This window comes from Amblyraja radiata, chromosome 2 (assembly GCF_010909765.2).
Source record: "Amblyraja radiata isolate CabotCenter1 chromosome 2, sAmbRad1.1.pri, whole genome shotgun sequence".
NCBI lineage: Eukaryota > Metazoa > Chordata > Chondrichthyes > Rajiformes > Rajidae > Amblyraja > Amblyraja radiata.
The window spans coordinates 122,337,050-122,354,814 of record NC_045957.1 but is presented as its reverse complement, the minus strand read 5'-3'; the positions used below and the strand labels follow the sequence as shown (position 1 = coordinate 122,354,814).

The following is a 17,765-nucleotide window of genomic DNA, read 5'->3' as shown; positions in this document are numbered from 1 at the left end:
AGATGTTAATAGAAGACATACCTAATATTTAATTTTAATTTTTGTTTTAATTTGACTCACTCTTGTACATGAGCGCGTAATTGTTTATTGCTACACAATGCATAGCAAGAGTCAAGAGTGTTTTATTGTCATATGTGGGTTGGCGGGACTGTCATACGCTGAGAGAATGGAGCAGCTGGGCTTGTATAGTCTGGAGTTTAGAAGGATGAGAGGGGATTGTATTGAAACATATAAGATTATTAAGGGTTTGGACACACTAGAGGCAGGAAACATGTTCCCGATGTTGGGGGAGTCCAGAACCAGGGGCCACTCACAGTTTAAGAATAAGGGGTAAGTCATTTAGAACGGAGACGAGGAAACACATTTTCACACAGAGAGTTGTGAGTCTGTGGAATTCTCTGCCTCAGAGGGCGGTGGAGGCCGGTTCTCTGGATACTTTCAAGAGAGAGCTAGATAGGGCTCTCAAAGATATCTGAGTCAGGGGATATGGGGAGAAAGCAGGAACGGGGTACTGATTGGGGATGATCAGCCATGAATTGAATTGAATTGAATCCTTTATTTGTCATTCAGACCTTTCGGTCTGAACGAAATGCTGTTGCCTGCAGCCATACATGTAATAATAACAAAACACAATAAACACTAATTAACATCCACCACAGTGAGTTCACCAAACACCTCCTCACTGTGATGGAGGCAAAAGTCTTAGAGTTACTGTCTCTTCCCTCCTCTTCTCCCTCTGCGCCGAGGCGATACCCCACCGGGCGATGGCATCAGTCCCGCGGTTCAAGGTCCGCGGCCAGGGGGTGGTCGAAGCTGCCCGCAGCTGTTGCAACGGGTGCTCCGGAAAACAGGCACCAGCCTGTGACCTGCGAGCTCCCGACATTGTCCTCCACTGGCCCGCGGCCGAGCCCCGGATCCAGGTCGCCGCCGCCAGAACGCCGCCTCAGCCGCCGTAGCACCGTCTCCGCCCCGCACCGGGCCGCCCACAAGGCAGCGTCTCAGCCCCGCACCGGGCTGCTCACACGGGAGCGCCTTCCAGCCGGGAGCCGGGCCGCCCACAAGGCAGCGTCTCAGCCCCGCACCGGGCTGCCCCCATGAGAGCACCTTCCAGCCGGGAGCCGGTCCGCCCACACGGCAGTGTCTCAGCTCCGCGCCGTCCGCCCTCACCGGAGCGCCGAGTCGTGCCGCTACCCGGACGTCGCCACAGCTCGAAGACGGCCAGCCTCGCGTTGGTGAGTCCTGGCTGGCTCTACCTCCGGACCCTCGAGGTCGGTCGCAGGTTGGAGGCCGCCAGCTCCGCCATTAGGCCTCAGCGCAGACGGGGGAAGAGAAGGGGGATACGACAAAAAGTCGCATTGATCACATTGAATGGCGGTGCTGGCTCGAAGGGCCAAATGACCTACTCCTGCACCTATTGTCTATTGTCTATGTGTCCCAGATAGAACAATTATATTCTTACTTGTTGCAGCACAACAGAATATGGAAACATAGTACACTGTAAACAATATAATAAGCAAGAAAAAAGTTATATCCATATATCTCTGACATATTTATATTTATACATACAGACACATACACACACACACACACACACACACACACACAAGCAATAATAGTGCAAACAGACAAAATGCTCTCTGTCTATTGATAAGTTCATGTGATAGGAGCAGAATTAGGCCATCGTCTACTCCGCCATTCAATAATGGCTGATCTATCTCTCCCCCTCAACCCCATTCTCCTGCATTCTCCCATAACCCCTGACATCCGTACTAATCAAGAATCTATCTATCTCTCCTAAAAAATTAACGGCCTCCACAGCCGTCTATGGCAAAAAAAATCACAGATTCACCACCCTCTGACTGAAGTAATTCCTCCTCATCCCCTTCCTAAAGGAACGTCCTTTAATTCTGAGGCTGTGCCCTCTGGTCCTAGACTCTCCCACTAGTGGACACATCCTCTCCACATCCACTCTATCCAGGCCTATGTAGTTCTATATCATCCAGAGCTTATTTGGAGATGATCGTGTTTCATAGCCTGATAGCTGTAGTCAACTCCAGAAACAAGATTGTCAAAGAAATTTTTTTTCATAACATTCAGATACGATAGAACTTTATTTATCCCAGGAGGGAAATTGGTCTGCCAACAGTCATAAAAACACAAGATACATGAGACATGAAATTAAAGTCAAGCTGTTAAGATGCCGTTTTATTTAATAAAAGTACCCTGGAAGACTGAAAAACGTTTGACATTGTCATAGATACGGCAGGTTTGAAATGAGGTTATGAGTTAAATAATGGTATTTTAAAATGCTCAACTATAATTTATTCAAGGGCATTAAAAATTAATCACTGCCAAAAGTTCTCAAGAGCATAACTGGTGCTTTACCTTTCCAGTGATTTTTCCCTCCGAAAACTCGGTCCGGAACCGCTGTAGAAATGAAAAGAAAGTTCATAAATTATCTAGCAAATAAAATATAGAAGTACATTTATCTTTCACAACCAAGCAAAATAGCAGATGGAAGAGATACAATGAATAGTTGGCGGACAAAAACTTCCTCACTGCATAGACAATAGGTGCAGGAGTAGGCCATTCGGCCCTTCGAGCCAATGTGATCATGGCTGATCATCCACAATCAGTACCCCGTTCCTGCCTTCTCCCCATATCCCCTGACTCCGCTATCTTTAAGCTGAAAGTATCCAGAGAACCTGCCTCCACCGCCCTCTGAGGCAGAGAATTCCATAGACTCACCACTCTCTGTGAGAAAAAGTGTTTCCTCGGCTCCGTTCTAAATGGCTTACTCCTTATTCTTAAACTGTGGCCCCTGGTTCTGGATTCCCCCAACATCGGGAACATGTTTCCTGCCTCTAGCGTGTCCAAACCCTTAATAATCTTATATGCTTCAATAAGATCCCCTCCCATCCTTCTAAACTATAGTATACAAGCTCCATTCTCTCAGCATTTAAGAAGGAACTGCAGATGTTGGAAAATCTAGGCAAAAGTGCTGGAGAAACTCAGCGGGTGAGGCAGCATCTATGGAGCAAAGGAAATAGGCAACGTTTTGGGCTGAAACCCTTCTTCAGACTGATGTAGGGATGGGGAGTGGGGAGAAAAAAGGAGAAATGAAGAGGAGGAGCCCGAGGGCTGAGGGAGAACTGAGAAGGGAAGCAGGGGAGGAGACAGCAAGGGCTACCGGAAAATGGAGAAGTCAATGTTTATGCCGCTAGGGTGCAGACTGCCCAAGCGGAATATGAGGTGTTGCTCCTCCAATTTCCGTGGTCCGCACTCTGGCCATGGAGGAGGCCCAGGACAGAAAGGTCAGATTCGGAATGGGAGGGGGAGTTGAAGTGCTGAGCTACAGGGAGATCAGGTTGGTTAATGTGGACCGAGCGGAGGTGTTCGGCGAAACGATCGCCAAGCCTACACTTAGTCTCACCGATGTAGATCAGCTGACATCTAGAGCAGCGGATGCAATAGATGAGGTTGGAGGAGATGCAGGTGAACCTCTGTTGCACCTGTAACGACTGCTTGGGTCCTTGAATGGAGTCGAGGGGGGAGGTAGAGCGACAAGTGTAGCATCTCTTGCAGTTGCAAGAGAAAGTGCCCGGGAAGAGGGTGGTGCGGGAGGGAAGGGAAGAATTGACCAGCGAGTTACGGAGGGAGCGGTCTTCGCGGAAAGCAGACGGGGGGGGGGGGGGGGGGGGGAAGATGGGAAGATGTGGCGAGTGGTGGGGTCACGTTGGAGGTGGCAAAATCGACGGAGGATTACTGTTGTATCTGACGGCTAGTGGGGTGAAAGGTGAGGACTAGGGGGACTCTGCCCTTGTTACGAGTGGGGGGATGGGGAGGGAGAGCAGTGTTGCGGGGTATTGAAGAGACCCTGGCGAGAGCCTCATCTATAGTAGCGGAGGGGAACCCCGTTCCCTGAAGAATGAGGACATTTCCGATGCCCTGGTGTGGAACGCCTCATCCTGGGAGCAGATGCGGCGTAGACGGAGGAATTGGGAGTAGGGGATGGAGTCCTTACAGGAAGCAGGGTGGGAAGAAGTGTATTCTAGATAGCCATGGGAGTCAGTGGGTTTATAGTGGATGTCGGTCAGGAGTCTATCACCTGCGATGGAGATAGTGAGGTCAAGGAATGGTAGGGAAGTGTTGGAAATGGTCCAGGTGTATTTGAGTGCCGGATGGAAGTTAGTGGTGAAGTGGATGAAGTCAGTCAGTTGTGTGTGGGTGCAGGAGGTAGCACCAAAGCAATCGTCGATGTAGCGGAGGTAGAGTTTGGGGATGGGGCCCTGGTACGTCTCGAACAAGGATTGTTCGACGTACCCGACAAAGAGGCAGGCATAGCTGGGGCCCATGCGCGTGCCCATAGCTACGTCTTGTATTTGGAAGAAATGGGAAGAGTCAAACGAGAAGTTATTAAGGGTAAGGACCAGCTCTGCTAGGCGGAGGAGAGTATCTGTAGACAGGGATTGGTTGGTTCTCCGGTCTAGGAAGAACCGGAGGGCATTGAGACCCTCCAGGTGGGGGATGGAGGTGTAGAGTGACTGGACGTCCATGGTGAAGATGAGGGGGTGGGGGCCTAGAGACTGGAATGCGCGGAGACGGCAGAGAGTGTCTTGAGGTGTCTTGAACATAGGTAGGAAGGGATTTAACCAGGGGGGGTAGGATGGAGTCAAGGTATGTGGAAATAAGTTCGGTAGGGCACGAACAGGCAGAGACAATGGGTTCACCCAGGACAGTCAGGTTTGTGGAATTTGGGGAGAAGGTAAAATCGGGCCGTGCGGGGCTGGGGAACGATGAGGCTGGAGGCTCGGGGGGGGCAGGGAGCCGGAGTTGATGAAGTCGGTGATGGTGCTAGAGATAGTGGCCTGGTGCTCGTCTGTGGGGTCATGGTCCAGGGGTAAGTAGGAGGAGGTGTCCGAGAGTTTGCGCGTGGCCTCAGCTTTGTAGAGATCGGCGCGCCAGACTACCATGGCACCTCCCTTGTCGGCGGGTTTGATAACCCAATCTGGGTTGTTGCGGAGTGAGTCGATGGCTGTACGTTCGGGGGGGGAGAGATTGGAGTGAGACAGGGGAGTGGAGAAGTTGAGGCGGTTGATGTCTCGCCGGCAGTTTTGAATAAAAAGGTCTAATGCTGGAAGATGTCCACGAGGGGGGGTCCAAGAGGAGGGGGTCCGTTGGAGATGGGAAAAGGGATCATCAATAGGGGGCGAGGACTCCTTCCCATGGAACGTGAGGTGGAGGCGACGGAAGAAGAACTCCACATTGTGGCGGGCGCGGAACTCATTGAGGTGGGGATGGAGGGGGACAAAGGTAAGGCCTCTGCTGAGGACAGACCGTTCGGTGTCAGAGAGGGGGAGGTCAGGGGGGGATGGTGAACACACGGCAAGGATGGGGGTTGGGGCCGGAGGAAGGCAAGTGAGTGGACTGAGGCCGAGGCGATGTCTGGTGGGGGGGTGGTGGCTGGTCAGAGAGAAGGGGGGTATGAGGACGATAGTGTGGGTGGAGAAGAGCTGGAGTCACATGGTTTGAGGAAGACCCAGTGGAACAACCACTGAGGTTACCAGGGTTAGGGGGGGGACTAGCACTAGGAACCCAGCGCAGTCAAACCCGGGGGAGTGGGAATCTGCAGCGTGGAAACTTCAGGCCCGGTGCTGAGTCCAGGCTCAGCATATGACAGTTCTGCCATCCCGGGAATGAACCTTGTAAATCTACGCTGCACTCTCTCAACAGAGGATAAATTGTCCATGTCTGAGATAGAAGACATTTTTACATATTCTGATTGACATTTTTCCCCTCGAGGCTGAGATCACTTTCACTCAACATTTTAAAACTACCAGCTTCAACTGATGACGTCACAATGGCTCGGCTAGCAGCGATCAGCTTCACTGAAGATTTCATCCTATATTTCACCTTATTCGCGATTAAAGCTTTAAAAATGCCAACTTTCACAAGATTTTTTTACTGTTAAAAACAATCCTGCCGGCTTCCAACACACTTCGATCCAATGTTGCGACACAGGAACACTCTGAACTTTTCACCTCACAGGAGGGGGAGGGCAAATTGCTGTTGCAACACGCAGGGCAAGTGTAACTGGGGGCCATGGGTAGGGAACGGGTGCGTTGAGGGGGTCTGCACTTGTCTAGTATCCACTATTTGCCCAAAGAAGTGTGGAGTTCCACATTCTAACTGCTGCCAGAGCTGTTTCCAGAATACTCAGTGGCACAGAAACAGCCTCTTTTGCCCAACTTGTCCGTGCCAAACAAAATGCCCCATCTAATATAATCCCATTTGCCTGTGTTTGGCCCACAGTCCTTTTTTTTTAGTTTAGAGATTCACCATGGAAACAGGCCCTTCGGCCCACCGAATCCCACGCCAACCAATGATAGACAATAGCCAATAGGTGCAGGAGTAGGCCATTCGGCCCTTCAAGCCAGCACCGCATTCACACTAGCTATCCCACTACGCTCTAGGTCTTGCCCCAAACATCTCCTTTGAAGGTCTTCTTTAAAAAAATCTTTCCCCGAACAAAGTATTGAATGCCTGGAACGCTGGGCGTGGTGGTGGAGGCATTTATGAGACTTTTGGATAGGGACATGGATATGCAGGGAAGTGGGATACGGATCACGTGCAGGCAGCACCCGTGGTCAGGATCGAACCCGGGTCTCTGTTATTGGAAGGCAGCAAATATATCGCTGCGCCACTGTGCCGCCATTAGACAGGTGGTTCAAGAAATGACAGATACAAAACAGACAGGAAAACTCAATGCTAGCATTTATTTCAAGAGGGCTTGTATAAAAAAACAGGGATGTAATGCTGAGGCTCCATAAGGCGCTGGTAGGGCCGCATTTGGAGTATTGTGAGCAGTTTTGGGCACCGTATCTGAGGAAGGATGTGCTGGCTCTGGAGAGGGTCCAGAGGGGGTTTACAAGAATGATCCCAGGAATGAGTGGGTTAACATATGATGAGCGTTTGTCGGCACTGGGCCTGTACTCGCTGGAGTTTAGAATAATGAGGGGGAACCTCATTGAAACGCACAGAATAGTGAAAGGCCTGGATAGAGTGGATGTGGAGAGAATGTTTCCACCAGTGGGAGAGTCTAGGACCAGAGGTCACAGCCTCAGAATTAAAGGCAGATCTTTTAGGAAGGAAATGAGGTGGAATTTCTTTAGAGGGTGGTGAATCTGTGGAATTCATTGCCACAGAAGGCTGTGGAGGCTGTCAGTGATATTGTTAAGGCAGAGATAGATTCTTGATTAGTACGGGTGTCAGAGGTTAAGGGGAGAAGGCAGGAGAATGGGGTTAGGGGGGGGGGGAGGGATTTATCAGCCATGATTGAATGGCAGAGTAGACTTGATGGGTCAAATGGCCTAATTTTACACCCTATCACTTTTGACCACAGCAGCAGAATAGGATATGTGGAAATATAGTGGAAGTTTGGATAGAGGGAAAGAATGACAAGGTTTTCATTTTGAGTAGACATAACAGACAGATTGAGGGAAATCAAGGACAGTACGCAAGAACTGTGTATGTCATTTGGCAAGATGGGCTGGGAAAGGAAAATAATTTGCTCACGAGGGCTCCATTATCTCAGCAGACACCGCAGAAGCCACTGCTGATTACCCAGTCAGACATTGTCTCAATAGTCCCGTAAATTCTGGGCCGTTTGACAACCGTATGCATTCATGGTGAAGTACACTCGAGCACTTAACAACTCCGGAGTCTGCTTGCATTTAACATTGTAACAGCAGCAGACAACCTACCATGGAAGTTTAAGAATAAGGAGTAGGCCATCTAGAACGGAGACGAGGAAACACTTTTTCTCACAGAGAGTGGTGAGTCTGTGGAATTCTCTGCCTCAGAGGGCGGTGGAGGCGGGTTCTCTGGATGCTTTCAAGAGAGAGCTGGATAGGGCTCTTAAAAATAGCGGAGTCAGGGGATATGGGGAGAAGGCAGGAACGGGGTACTGATTGGGGTTGATCAGCCATTGAATGGCGGTGCTGGCTCGAAGGGCCGAATGGCCTACTCCTGCACCTATCGTCTATTGGAAGCTCGTGTAGGCTTGATTGTGAGCAACTTAAAATGTATCGTCACTGTCTCCCCGTCTCCCCCCCCCCCCGCTTCTCCCCCCATGAAAGTCAGATTAAAAAAAGGTTTCAAGTCAGAGTAAGAGATAGAGTGCGGAAAAAAAACACGCATATGCATTTATCCCATTCTCTTCATATTGGCTCCACGTGTTCAACTTGCCTCAAGATGCCATCACCAACCTATACAGTGGGGGCACATTTGTGGCTAATACGATATGATTCGATAGAACTTTATTTATCCCAGGAGGGAAATTGATCTGCCAACAGTCATAAAACACAAGATACACGAAACATGAAATTAAAGTGACGAGTGGAAAGGATTGGGGTTGTGTAAAGATTGGGGAGGGGGTAGGGTGGTGGGGGAAGGGTTTAGTCTCAGTCTACCCCACAACAGAAGGGGGAGGAGTTGTACAGTTTGATAGCCACAGGGAAGAAGGATCTCCTGTGGCGTTCTGTGCTGCATCTTGGTGGGACCAGTCTGTTGCTGAAGGTACTCCTCAGGTTGACCAGTGTGTCATGGAGGGGGTGAGCTAGTATTGTCCAGGATGCTCCGCAGTTTGAGGAGCATCCTCCCCTCCGAGACCAACTCCAGCGAATCCAACTCCAATTCCGCCCCCAGGACAGAGCCGGCCTCCCTGATGGGTTTGTTAATCCTATTAACAAAGAGATTAATTACCCCACCGTTGGTCTGAAGAAGGGTTTTGACCTGAAACGTTGCCTATTTCCTTCGCTCCATAGATGCTGCCTCACCTGCTGAGTTTCTCCAGTATTTTTGTCGACCACCGTAGCATGCGTTTGGTTTAGCGATATAATGCGGAAACAGGCCCTTCAGTCCACCAGGTCCTCACTGACCAGCGATCCCCGTACACTAAAGCCCCTGTCCCACTTACGTGTCCTTGGCACGCTAATTACGTGACCTCGCGGTCACGTTGAGGTGCGACGGTCCCGCGCGATTTCATGCGTGCGTGACGTCATTTGAAGATGGACACAAAATGCAGGAGTAACTCAGCGAGACCGGCAGCATCTCATGAGAGAAGGAATGGATGATGTTTCGGGTCGAGGCCCTTCTTCAGTCTGAAAGAAGGGTCTTGACCTGATACGTCACCCATTGCTTCTCTCCAGAGATGCTGCCGGTCCCGCTGAGTTACTCCTGCATTTTGTGTCTATCTTCAATTTTCTTGGCCTCGCTCTGGGAGTAGAAGTGGGGGCGGATCCGGACCGCAACGGCCGTGAGCCCCAGGCTGAGTTCAATGATCGTTTGCCTGCTTCTGCTGCTGTTGGAGGTGAGACGTTGCGTCGCGCCAGGGTCTTGGGCCTGTCCCACTTTGTCCGTCAGTTACGCGACAAGCCGGTGGCGCGCGAAGATTTAGTTTGGTACAAATTCCCAGAGCGCCGCGCGATACCGCGCACAACTACATACCCCTCCGCGCTTCTCAGTGGGACCGGCCCCGCGCGGCCACACGATGCCCGTGCGCCTCAACGCAACGACGAGGTAGTGTAATTTGCGTGCCAGGGACACGTAAGTGGGACAGGGCCTTAACACTACCCTACGCACACTAGGAACAATTATCAATTTTGACACGATAGTCTTAACACAGACATGTCCACACAGCGGGATCAAAGTTTCCCACTGTGAGGGAAGGCTCCAAAATTCAGTCACCCTCCTCTGTTGTCCTCCCTTGGCCGAGGGGGCTTCCGAACGTCCCGCTGTCGCCGCTATGGGCGGCCCGATGCCCAGGCCCGGTCACCGGGTTGACAGACGTGCGACGTCGGGACTGGGGGACCTCCTCAGCGGCGTGGACATGCAAAGAATCACAAGCGACATCCACACAGCCAGAACGTTGAGCGATAGAGCACGGTAACAGTCCCTTCAGCCCACTGGGATCCTCAGAGAGAGAGAGAGAGAGAGAGAGACACACACACACCACCCACACACACACACACACCACCCACACACACAACCACCCACACACACACCACCCACACACACACACCACCCACACACCCACACACACACACACACCACCCACACACACCCACACCCACCCACACACCCACACAACCACCCACACACACACACACAACCACCCACACACCCACACACACACATACACACACACACACACAACCACCCACACACACCCACACACAACCACCCACACACACACACAACCACCCACACACCCACACACACACCCACACACACCCACACCCACACACACACACACAACCACCCACACACCCACACACACACACACACAACCACCCACACACCCACACACACACAACCACCCACACACAACCACCCACACACACACAACCACCCACACACAACCACCCACACACCCACACAACCACCCACACACCCACACAACCACCCACACACAACCACCCACACACACACACAACCACCCACACACAACCACCCACACACACACACAACCACCCACACACCCACACACAACCACCCACACGCCCACACACCCACACACACACACACACGACAATCTTTACATTTACCAAGAGACTTAACCTACAAGCCTGTACATAATTGGAGTGTGGGAGGAAATCGAAGATCTCGGAGAAAACCCACTCAGATCACAGGGAGAACACACAAACTCCGTAGTCGGGATCGAACCCGGGTTTAAGGTGAGGAGGGGAAGATTTAATGGGAACCCGAGAGATAACATTTTTTTCCACATAAAGGGTGGGGGGTGTATGGAAAGAGTTGCCGAGGAGTTAGTTGAGGCAGGGACTATCGCAACTTTTAAGAAACAGTTGGACAGGTACATGGATAGGGTAGGTTCAGAGAGAAATGGGTCAAATGCGGGCAGGATGGACCAGTGTAGTTGAGGAATGCGTGTCGCTGTTGGCAAGTCGCTAAGGGCCTGTTTCCATACTGTCTGACTTCTGGATGGCTGGGCATCCAATTATAATGGAGAATTCTCAAAGACAAAGTTGCTAATTTTGTTTTAAACGAAGCATTTTAGAAGAGGCCAAAATATATTGTGAGGTAAAAATCAAGACATTCTTTCCTTTTCCCGCCCCCTCCCCTGACATCAGTCTGAAGGTTCTCGACCCGAAACTTCGCCAATTCCTACTCTCCAGAGATGCTGCCTGTCCCGCTGAGTTACTCCAGCATTTAGTGTCTACCTTCATTATAATTCAAATTACTTTGGATGAATAAATCTGACAAATTTAATGTAGGGCAGGAGTACACACATACATACAGCCAGCATTAGAACAGAGGCATAAAGGAGAATTAGTCCAGAATTTGAATGGGGGCACAAGGATCTGCAGATGCTGGAATCTTGAGCAAAAACAAAGTGCTGGAGGATCTCAGCAGGTCGGGCAGCATCTGTGGAGGGAATGGACAGACGATGTACCGTGTCGGGTCTGAAGAGTCCCGACCCAAAATGTCCCATGTCCATCCTCTCCACAGATGCTGCCTAACCCGTCGACTTACTCCAGCTTTGTTTTGCTCAAGTTCATGTTCATAAGTAATAGGAGCAGTATTAGGCCATTCGGCCCATTGTCTACTACACCATTCAATCATGACTGATCTACCTCTCCCTCCTAACCCCATTCTCCTGCCTTTACCCCATAACCCCCGACACCCGTACTGATCAAGATTCCAGCATCTGTATTTTCTTCCGTCTCAGATTGAGAACTGTTTGTCAATATTCACTCATATCTCCTGGGTATTATGGGGTTGGCTACGAAGCACAGGGCTGCGTCACTGACACAACAGTCCCAGGATTGCTGTTTTCATGCAAGGATGACTGAGTCCATTAGTTTCAACAGCACAACAACAACCATATATGCATGCTTTTATTTGTCAGATGTCTCCCAAGCTGCAGGAGTTTCCCACCACATGACTGTCAAAGATGCTCACTGCAAGCAGAGCAATATTGGAGAAGCACGGTGGCGCAGCGGCAGAGTTGCTGTCTTACAGCGCCAGAGACGCAGGTTCAATCCTGACCACGAGCGCTTTCAGTTTTAGTGACACGCACCACGGGAACAAGCCCTTCGGCCCACCGTGTCTGCACGGACAAGCGATCCCCGCACACTAACACTACCGCACACTAGGGGCGACTTACAGTAAACAGCAAACTGAAAAAGGAGATCAGAAGGGCAAAAACGGGGCCAAGAGATAGCTCTGGAGAGTACCATTAAGGACAATCCCAACATATGTTATAAATACATAAGGGGGGAAAAGGGTAAATGGAGAGAGAGTGGGATCTCTCAGGAATCAAAGTGGTCACCTCTGTGTGGAGCCACAGGAGATGGGCAAGGTGCTCAATGAGTATTAATCCTCTGTATTTAACGAGGAGAAAGACAGTAGGACGGAGAAACTTTGGGCAGTCAGTGGAAGTGTCTTGAGAGCAGTCAGGGTTATCGTCGAAGAAATACTGAAGGTACTGTCGTGTTTGAAGGCAGACAAATCTCCGGGGCCTGATGAGATATATCCGAGGGCATGGCGGGAAACTAGAGAGGAAATTGCGGGAGCCTTGGTTGAAATTTACGAGTCGTCCTTAAATACAGGAGAGGTGCCGGACGACTGGAGGGTGGCAAATGTTGTGCCTCTTTTCAAGAAGGGCTGCAGGGAAAATGCTAGGAACTATAGGCCGGTGAGCTTAACATCTGTAGTTGGTAAGTTACCAGAGAGCATTCTGAGGGATAGTTTATACAGGCATTTGGATGGGCAAGGGATGATTAGGGATAGTCAGCATGGTTTTGTACGTGGGAGGTGGTGTCTCACAAATCCGATTGATTTTTTTGAAGACATGAACAAAAAGGTCGATGAGGGCAGAGCTGTATCAACCATTCCTCTGCCCACCTGGCCAATCGATCCAGATCGTGCTGCAATCGTTCACAACCATCTTCACTATCTGCAAAACTACTCACCAAATCATAGATGTAAATGACAAACAGTAACGGGCCCAGCACCGAACCCCGAGACCAATCACTAGTCACAGGCCTCCAGTCCGAGAAGCAACCTTCCACCATCACCCTATGCTTTCTTCCATGGAGCCAATTTGCCATCCATTCAGCTATCTCTCCTTGGATCCCATGCGACCTAACCTTCCAGAGCAGCCTACCATGCGGTACCTTGTTGAATGCCTTACTGAAGTTTACAGTAGCTACCTCAGCAAATATGACAAAGACCATCTATGGACCATCACCTTCACTGTTAAACGCAGAGACAGAAAAGCTCCACGGTACATCATATTTTCACAGCTGCGCGCACAGCCACTCACGCTCGTGCTTACCAATGCCTCCGTCAGCAACTCTGTTCTATGTTCAGTGGAAAACTTGAGGGTTTCAGACTTTTTCCCACTTCCTTTGCGAAAGGTCAGGTTGAATTCTGTGCCTTGCCCCTTGCCGACTGGACTGATGCTGCAGATATCTCCATAAGGCCACTGCAAAGGCAAGTTTTACATCGTTAATTCTACTTGGCTGGAGTTAAAACCAAACTTTAAAACTTTAATGGGCAGCATCTCTGGAGAGAAGGAATGGGTGACATTTCCGGGCTGAGACCCTTCTTCAGATTAAAGGGAGAGGGGGGGGGGGTCTCATAACGTCACCCATTCCTTCTCTCCACAGAGTTACTGCCCGTCCCGTTGAGTCACTCCAGCATTTTGTGTCCATCTTCGGTTTAAACCAGCATCTCCAGTACCTTCCTACACATTAAAATGTAATGTCTTTAGTTGCACTTAGGAATTTGTTTTTACTAGTAATGGGGTTATTAATGTACAGTGAACCCTCATTATAACAGGCTTTAGAGGGGGAGGATGGTGTATGTTATTGTCGATTGTCCACTATAACTAATTTGAGGAAGGACATTCTTGCTATTGAGGGAGTGCAGCGTAGGTTTACAAGGTTAATTTCCAGGATGGCGGGACTGTCATTTGCTGAGAGAATGGAGCAGCTGGGCTGAGAGGGGATCTCATTGAAGGTTGAGAGGTGATCTCATTGAAACATATAAGATTGTTAAGGGTTTGGACACGCTAGAGGCAGGAAACATGTTCCCGATATTGGGGGAGTCCAGAACCAGGGGCCACAGTTTAAGAATAAGGATTAAGCCATTTAGAACGGAGACGAGGAAACACTTTTTCTCACAGAGAATTTGGAGTCTGTGGAATTCTCTGCTCAGAGGTCAGTGGAGGCAGGTTCTCTGGATACTTGTCAAGATGGCGGCGCTGCCTTAGCAGCTGCGGCTCGCCTGCAGTCCGTTTGTTTTTTTCTTTTTTTTTGTTGTTCTTTTGTCCTGTTTTAGTTAATTTTTAGTTTATTAGGTTGTGTATGTGTGTGGGTGGGGGGGGGGGGGGGGGGGGGGAAACGTGTTTTTGGTCTCTTCCTTCGGGGGAGATGCGACTTCTCTCGTCGTATACCCGTCTCCGTCTCTGCCTGCGCCGAGGCCTAATAGCGGAGCTGGCGGCCTTGGAGCTGGGGCAGCGTTCCAGCGGCATGGCGACCCGACTTCGGAGCTGTGGCGTTCCAGCGGCAGCGGCGACCCGACCTCGCAGTGCTTGGATTCAGCCGTGGGACTGATTTACTATCGCCCGGTGGGGTCACAACCTCCGAAGCCTGGATCGCCTCGGCGCACAGGGAGAATAAGGAGGGAAGAGGCAAAGACTTTAAGATTTTTGCCTTCCATCACAGTGAGGAGGTGCCTGGTGAACCCACTGTGGTGGATGTTAATTTGTGTTTATTATTTGTTTTTGTCATTTTTATTACATGTATGACTGCAAGGCAACAAAATTTCGTTCAGACTGAAGATGTCTGAATGACAATAAAGGCTACTTTGACTTTGACTACTTTCAAGAGAGAGCTAGATAGGGCTCTTAAAAATAGCGGGGTCAGGGGATATGGTGAGAAGGCAGGAACTTGGTACTGATTGTGGATGATCAGCCATGATCACATTGAATGGTGGTGCTGGCTCGAAGGGGCGATTGGCCTACTCCTGCACCTATTGTCTATTGTCTATAACAGAGGATGGGATTATCTTTGAATAAATTGTAGACACAAACAATTGCAGATAAACAAAAGGACACAAAGTGCTGAGTCAGGAAAAATGTCTGTGTCTGAAGAAGGGTTCCAACCCGAAACATCACCCAACCTTTTTCTCCAGACATGCTACCTGACCGCTGAGTTACTCCAGCACTTTGCATCTATCTTTGGTATAACTCAAGATCAACAGTTCCTTCCTGCATATCTCTGGAGAACATGGATAGATGACGTTTCACAGAGTGCTGGAGTAACTCAGCGGGTCAGGCAGCATCTGTGGAGAACATGGATAGGTGACGTTTCACAGAGTGCTGCAGTAATTCAGCGGGTCAGGCAGCATCTGAGGAGAACATGGAAAAGTGACGTTTCAGAGTAGCTCAGCAGGTCAGGCAGCATCTGAGGAGAAAATGGATAGGTGACGTTTACGGCCAGGACCCTTCTTCGGGCTGATTTACCGGCAGTTCCGATAAACCTCTTCCACGCTCTCCTTGGTGTCTTCGCATCCTTCTGTAATGGCGGACCAGAATTGCACACGATTGCTCTTTCTAACCACTGCTCAGATAAAATGAGTGCCAGCCATCATGGAACCAGGGCCAAAGAGGCAGACCAACAAAGTGAAAAGGGCGTACCTTTGGAAAGGAGCTGAGAAGTCATTTCTTTAGCCTGAGGGTGGTGAATCAGTGGAATTCATTGCCACAGACGCCTGTGGAGGCCAAGTCCGTGGCTATTTTTAAAGTAGAGATTGATAGGTTCTTGAATAGTATGGATGTCAAAGATTATGGGGAGAAGGCTGGAGAATGGGGTTGAGGGGGAGTGATAGATCCGCCATGATTGACTGACCGAGTAGACTTGACGGGCTAAATGGCCTAATTCTGCACCTATACCTTATGGAAAAGGCTGGAATTCCAATATAGTGAATTCCAATAAACAAAAGATTAGGAAGGAACCGAAGATAGACACACAAAACTCAGCGGGACAGGCAGCATCTCTGGAGAAAAGGAACAGGTGACGTCTCAAATGCGATGCAATACAATAGAACTCTATTTATCCCAGGAGAGTAATTGGTCTGCCAGCAGTCATAAAACACAAGATACATGAAGCATGTAATTAAAGTGAAGTGGAAAGTCCAGGATTTAGGACGTACAAATATTGGAGGGGGGATGGGGGGGGAGAGTCTGCCTACCCCACGACAGAAGGGGGTGGAGTTGTACAGTTTAACAGCCACAGGGAAGAAGGATCTCCTGTGGCGTTCTGTGCTGCATCCTGGTGGGACCAGTCTGTTGCTGAAGGTGCTCCTCAGGTTGACCAGTGTGTCATGTAGGGGGTGAGCTAGTATTGTCCAGGATGCTCCGCAGTTTGAGGAGTATCCTCCCCTCCAAGACCAACCTCTCATGGATCCAACTCCAACTCCGCCCCCAGCCTTCCCGATGAGTTTATTGATCCTGTTGGCGTCCGCGGCCTTCGCCCTGCTGCCCCAGCACACGGCAGCGAAGAAGTTGGCGCTGGGCATCTGGCCATAAATGGTGCCATGGTAAAGGGCAAGTTAATGACACAGCCACACCTCACTGGTGACCCTCAGATTATCTTTGATCGGACTTTACCTTATCATGGATCGATGCACTGTGAATTAGGGGGAATTAGAATGCACTTAGATGCACTTAGAACAAAGGGGAGGCCATTTAAGACTGAGGTGAGAAAAAACTTTTTCACCCAGAGAGTTGTGAATTTGTGGAATTCCCTGCCACAGAGGGCAGTGGAGGCCAAAGCACTGGATGGATTTAAGAGAGAGTTAGATAGAGGTCTAGGGGCTAGTGGAGTCGAGGGATATGGGGAGAAGGCAGAAACGGGTTATTGGTTGGGGACGATCAGCCATGATCGCAATGAATGGCGGTGCTGGCTCGAAGGGCCGAATGGCCTCCTCCTGCACCTATTTTCTATGTTTCTATGTTACACTGTGGCACAGCGGTAGAGTTGCTGCCTTACAGAACTGACATGATTGTAATCATGTATTGTCTTTCCGCTGACGGGTTAGCACGCAACAAAAGCTTTTCACTGTACCTCGGTACACGTGACAATAAACTAAACAAAAGAGATAGGCACAAAAAGCTGGAGTGACTCAGCGGGACAGGCAGCATCCATGGAGAGGAGGAATGGGTGATGTTTCGAGTCGAGACCCTTCTTCAGTTTAAAGGGATGTTTATCATTTCCGAAGTGCGGCACAGTGGTGCAGCGGTAGAGTTACTGCCTTACAGCGCTACAGACCCCAGTTCGATCCCGAATACGGGCGCTGTCTGCACGGAGTTTATACATTCTCCCCGTGACCCTCGTGTGTTTTCTCCGAGATCTTTGGTTTCCTCCATCACTCCAAAGACGTGCAGGTTTGTAGGTTGATTGGCTTGTGTTTTATATACATGGTTTCAGTGTCAATTGTCCCTAGTGTATGTAGGCGTGTGCTAATGAGCGGTGGTCAGCGCTGACTCGGTGGGCCGAAGGGCCTGTTTCTGTGCCGTATCTCGACACTAAAACAAATATTGTCGATATAACTTACAGCTCCAAAGCAGGTCAGCAAAGTGTTTAAGAAGGAACTGCAGATGCTGGAAAATCGAAGGTAGACAAAAGTGCTGGTGAAACTCAGCGGGTGCAGCAGCATCTATGGAGCGAAGGAAA

The 17,765-nt window shown here is 49.9% G+C and overlaps 1 protein-coding gene across 5 annotated transcripts in view; it reads right to left on the bottom strand.

Annotated features, from left to right (window-relative positions):
- Positions 1-17,765, bottom strand: part of dnajc13 (DnaJ heat shock protein family (Hsp40) member C13) — a 211,203-nt gene that overhangs the window by 156,511 nt on the left and 36,927 nt on the right. For all 5 annotated transcript variants that reach the window (XM_033014744.1, XM_033014726.1, XM_033014734.1 and 2 more), the window contains exons 4-5: positions 13,361-13,510; positions 2,386-2,427 (exon numbers count right to left, since the gene is read on the bottom strand). In XM_033014744.1, coding sequence (XP_032870635.1) covers positions 2,386-2,427; positions 13,361-13,510 — 192 coding nt within the window. The remainder of the gene's footprint in view (positions 1-2,385; positions 2,428-13,360; positions 13,511-17,765) is intronic.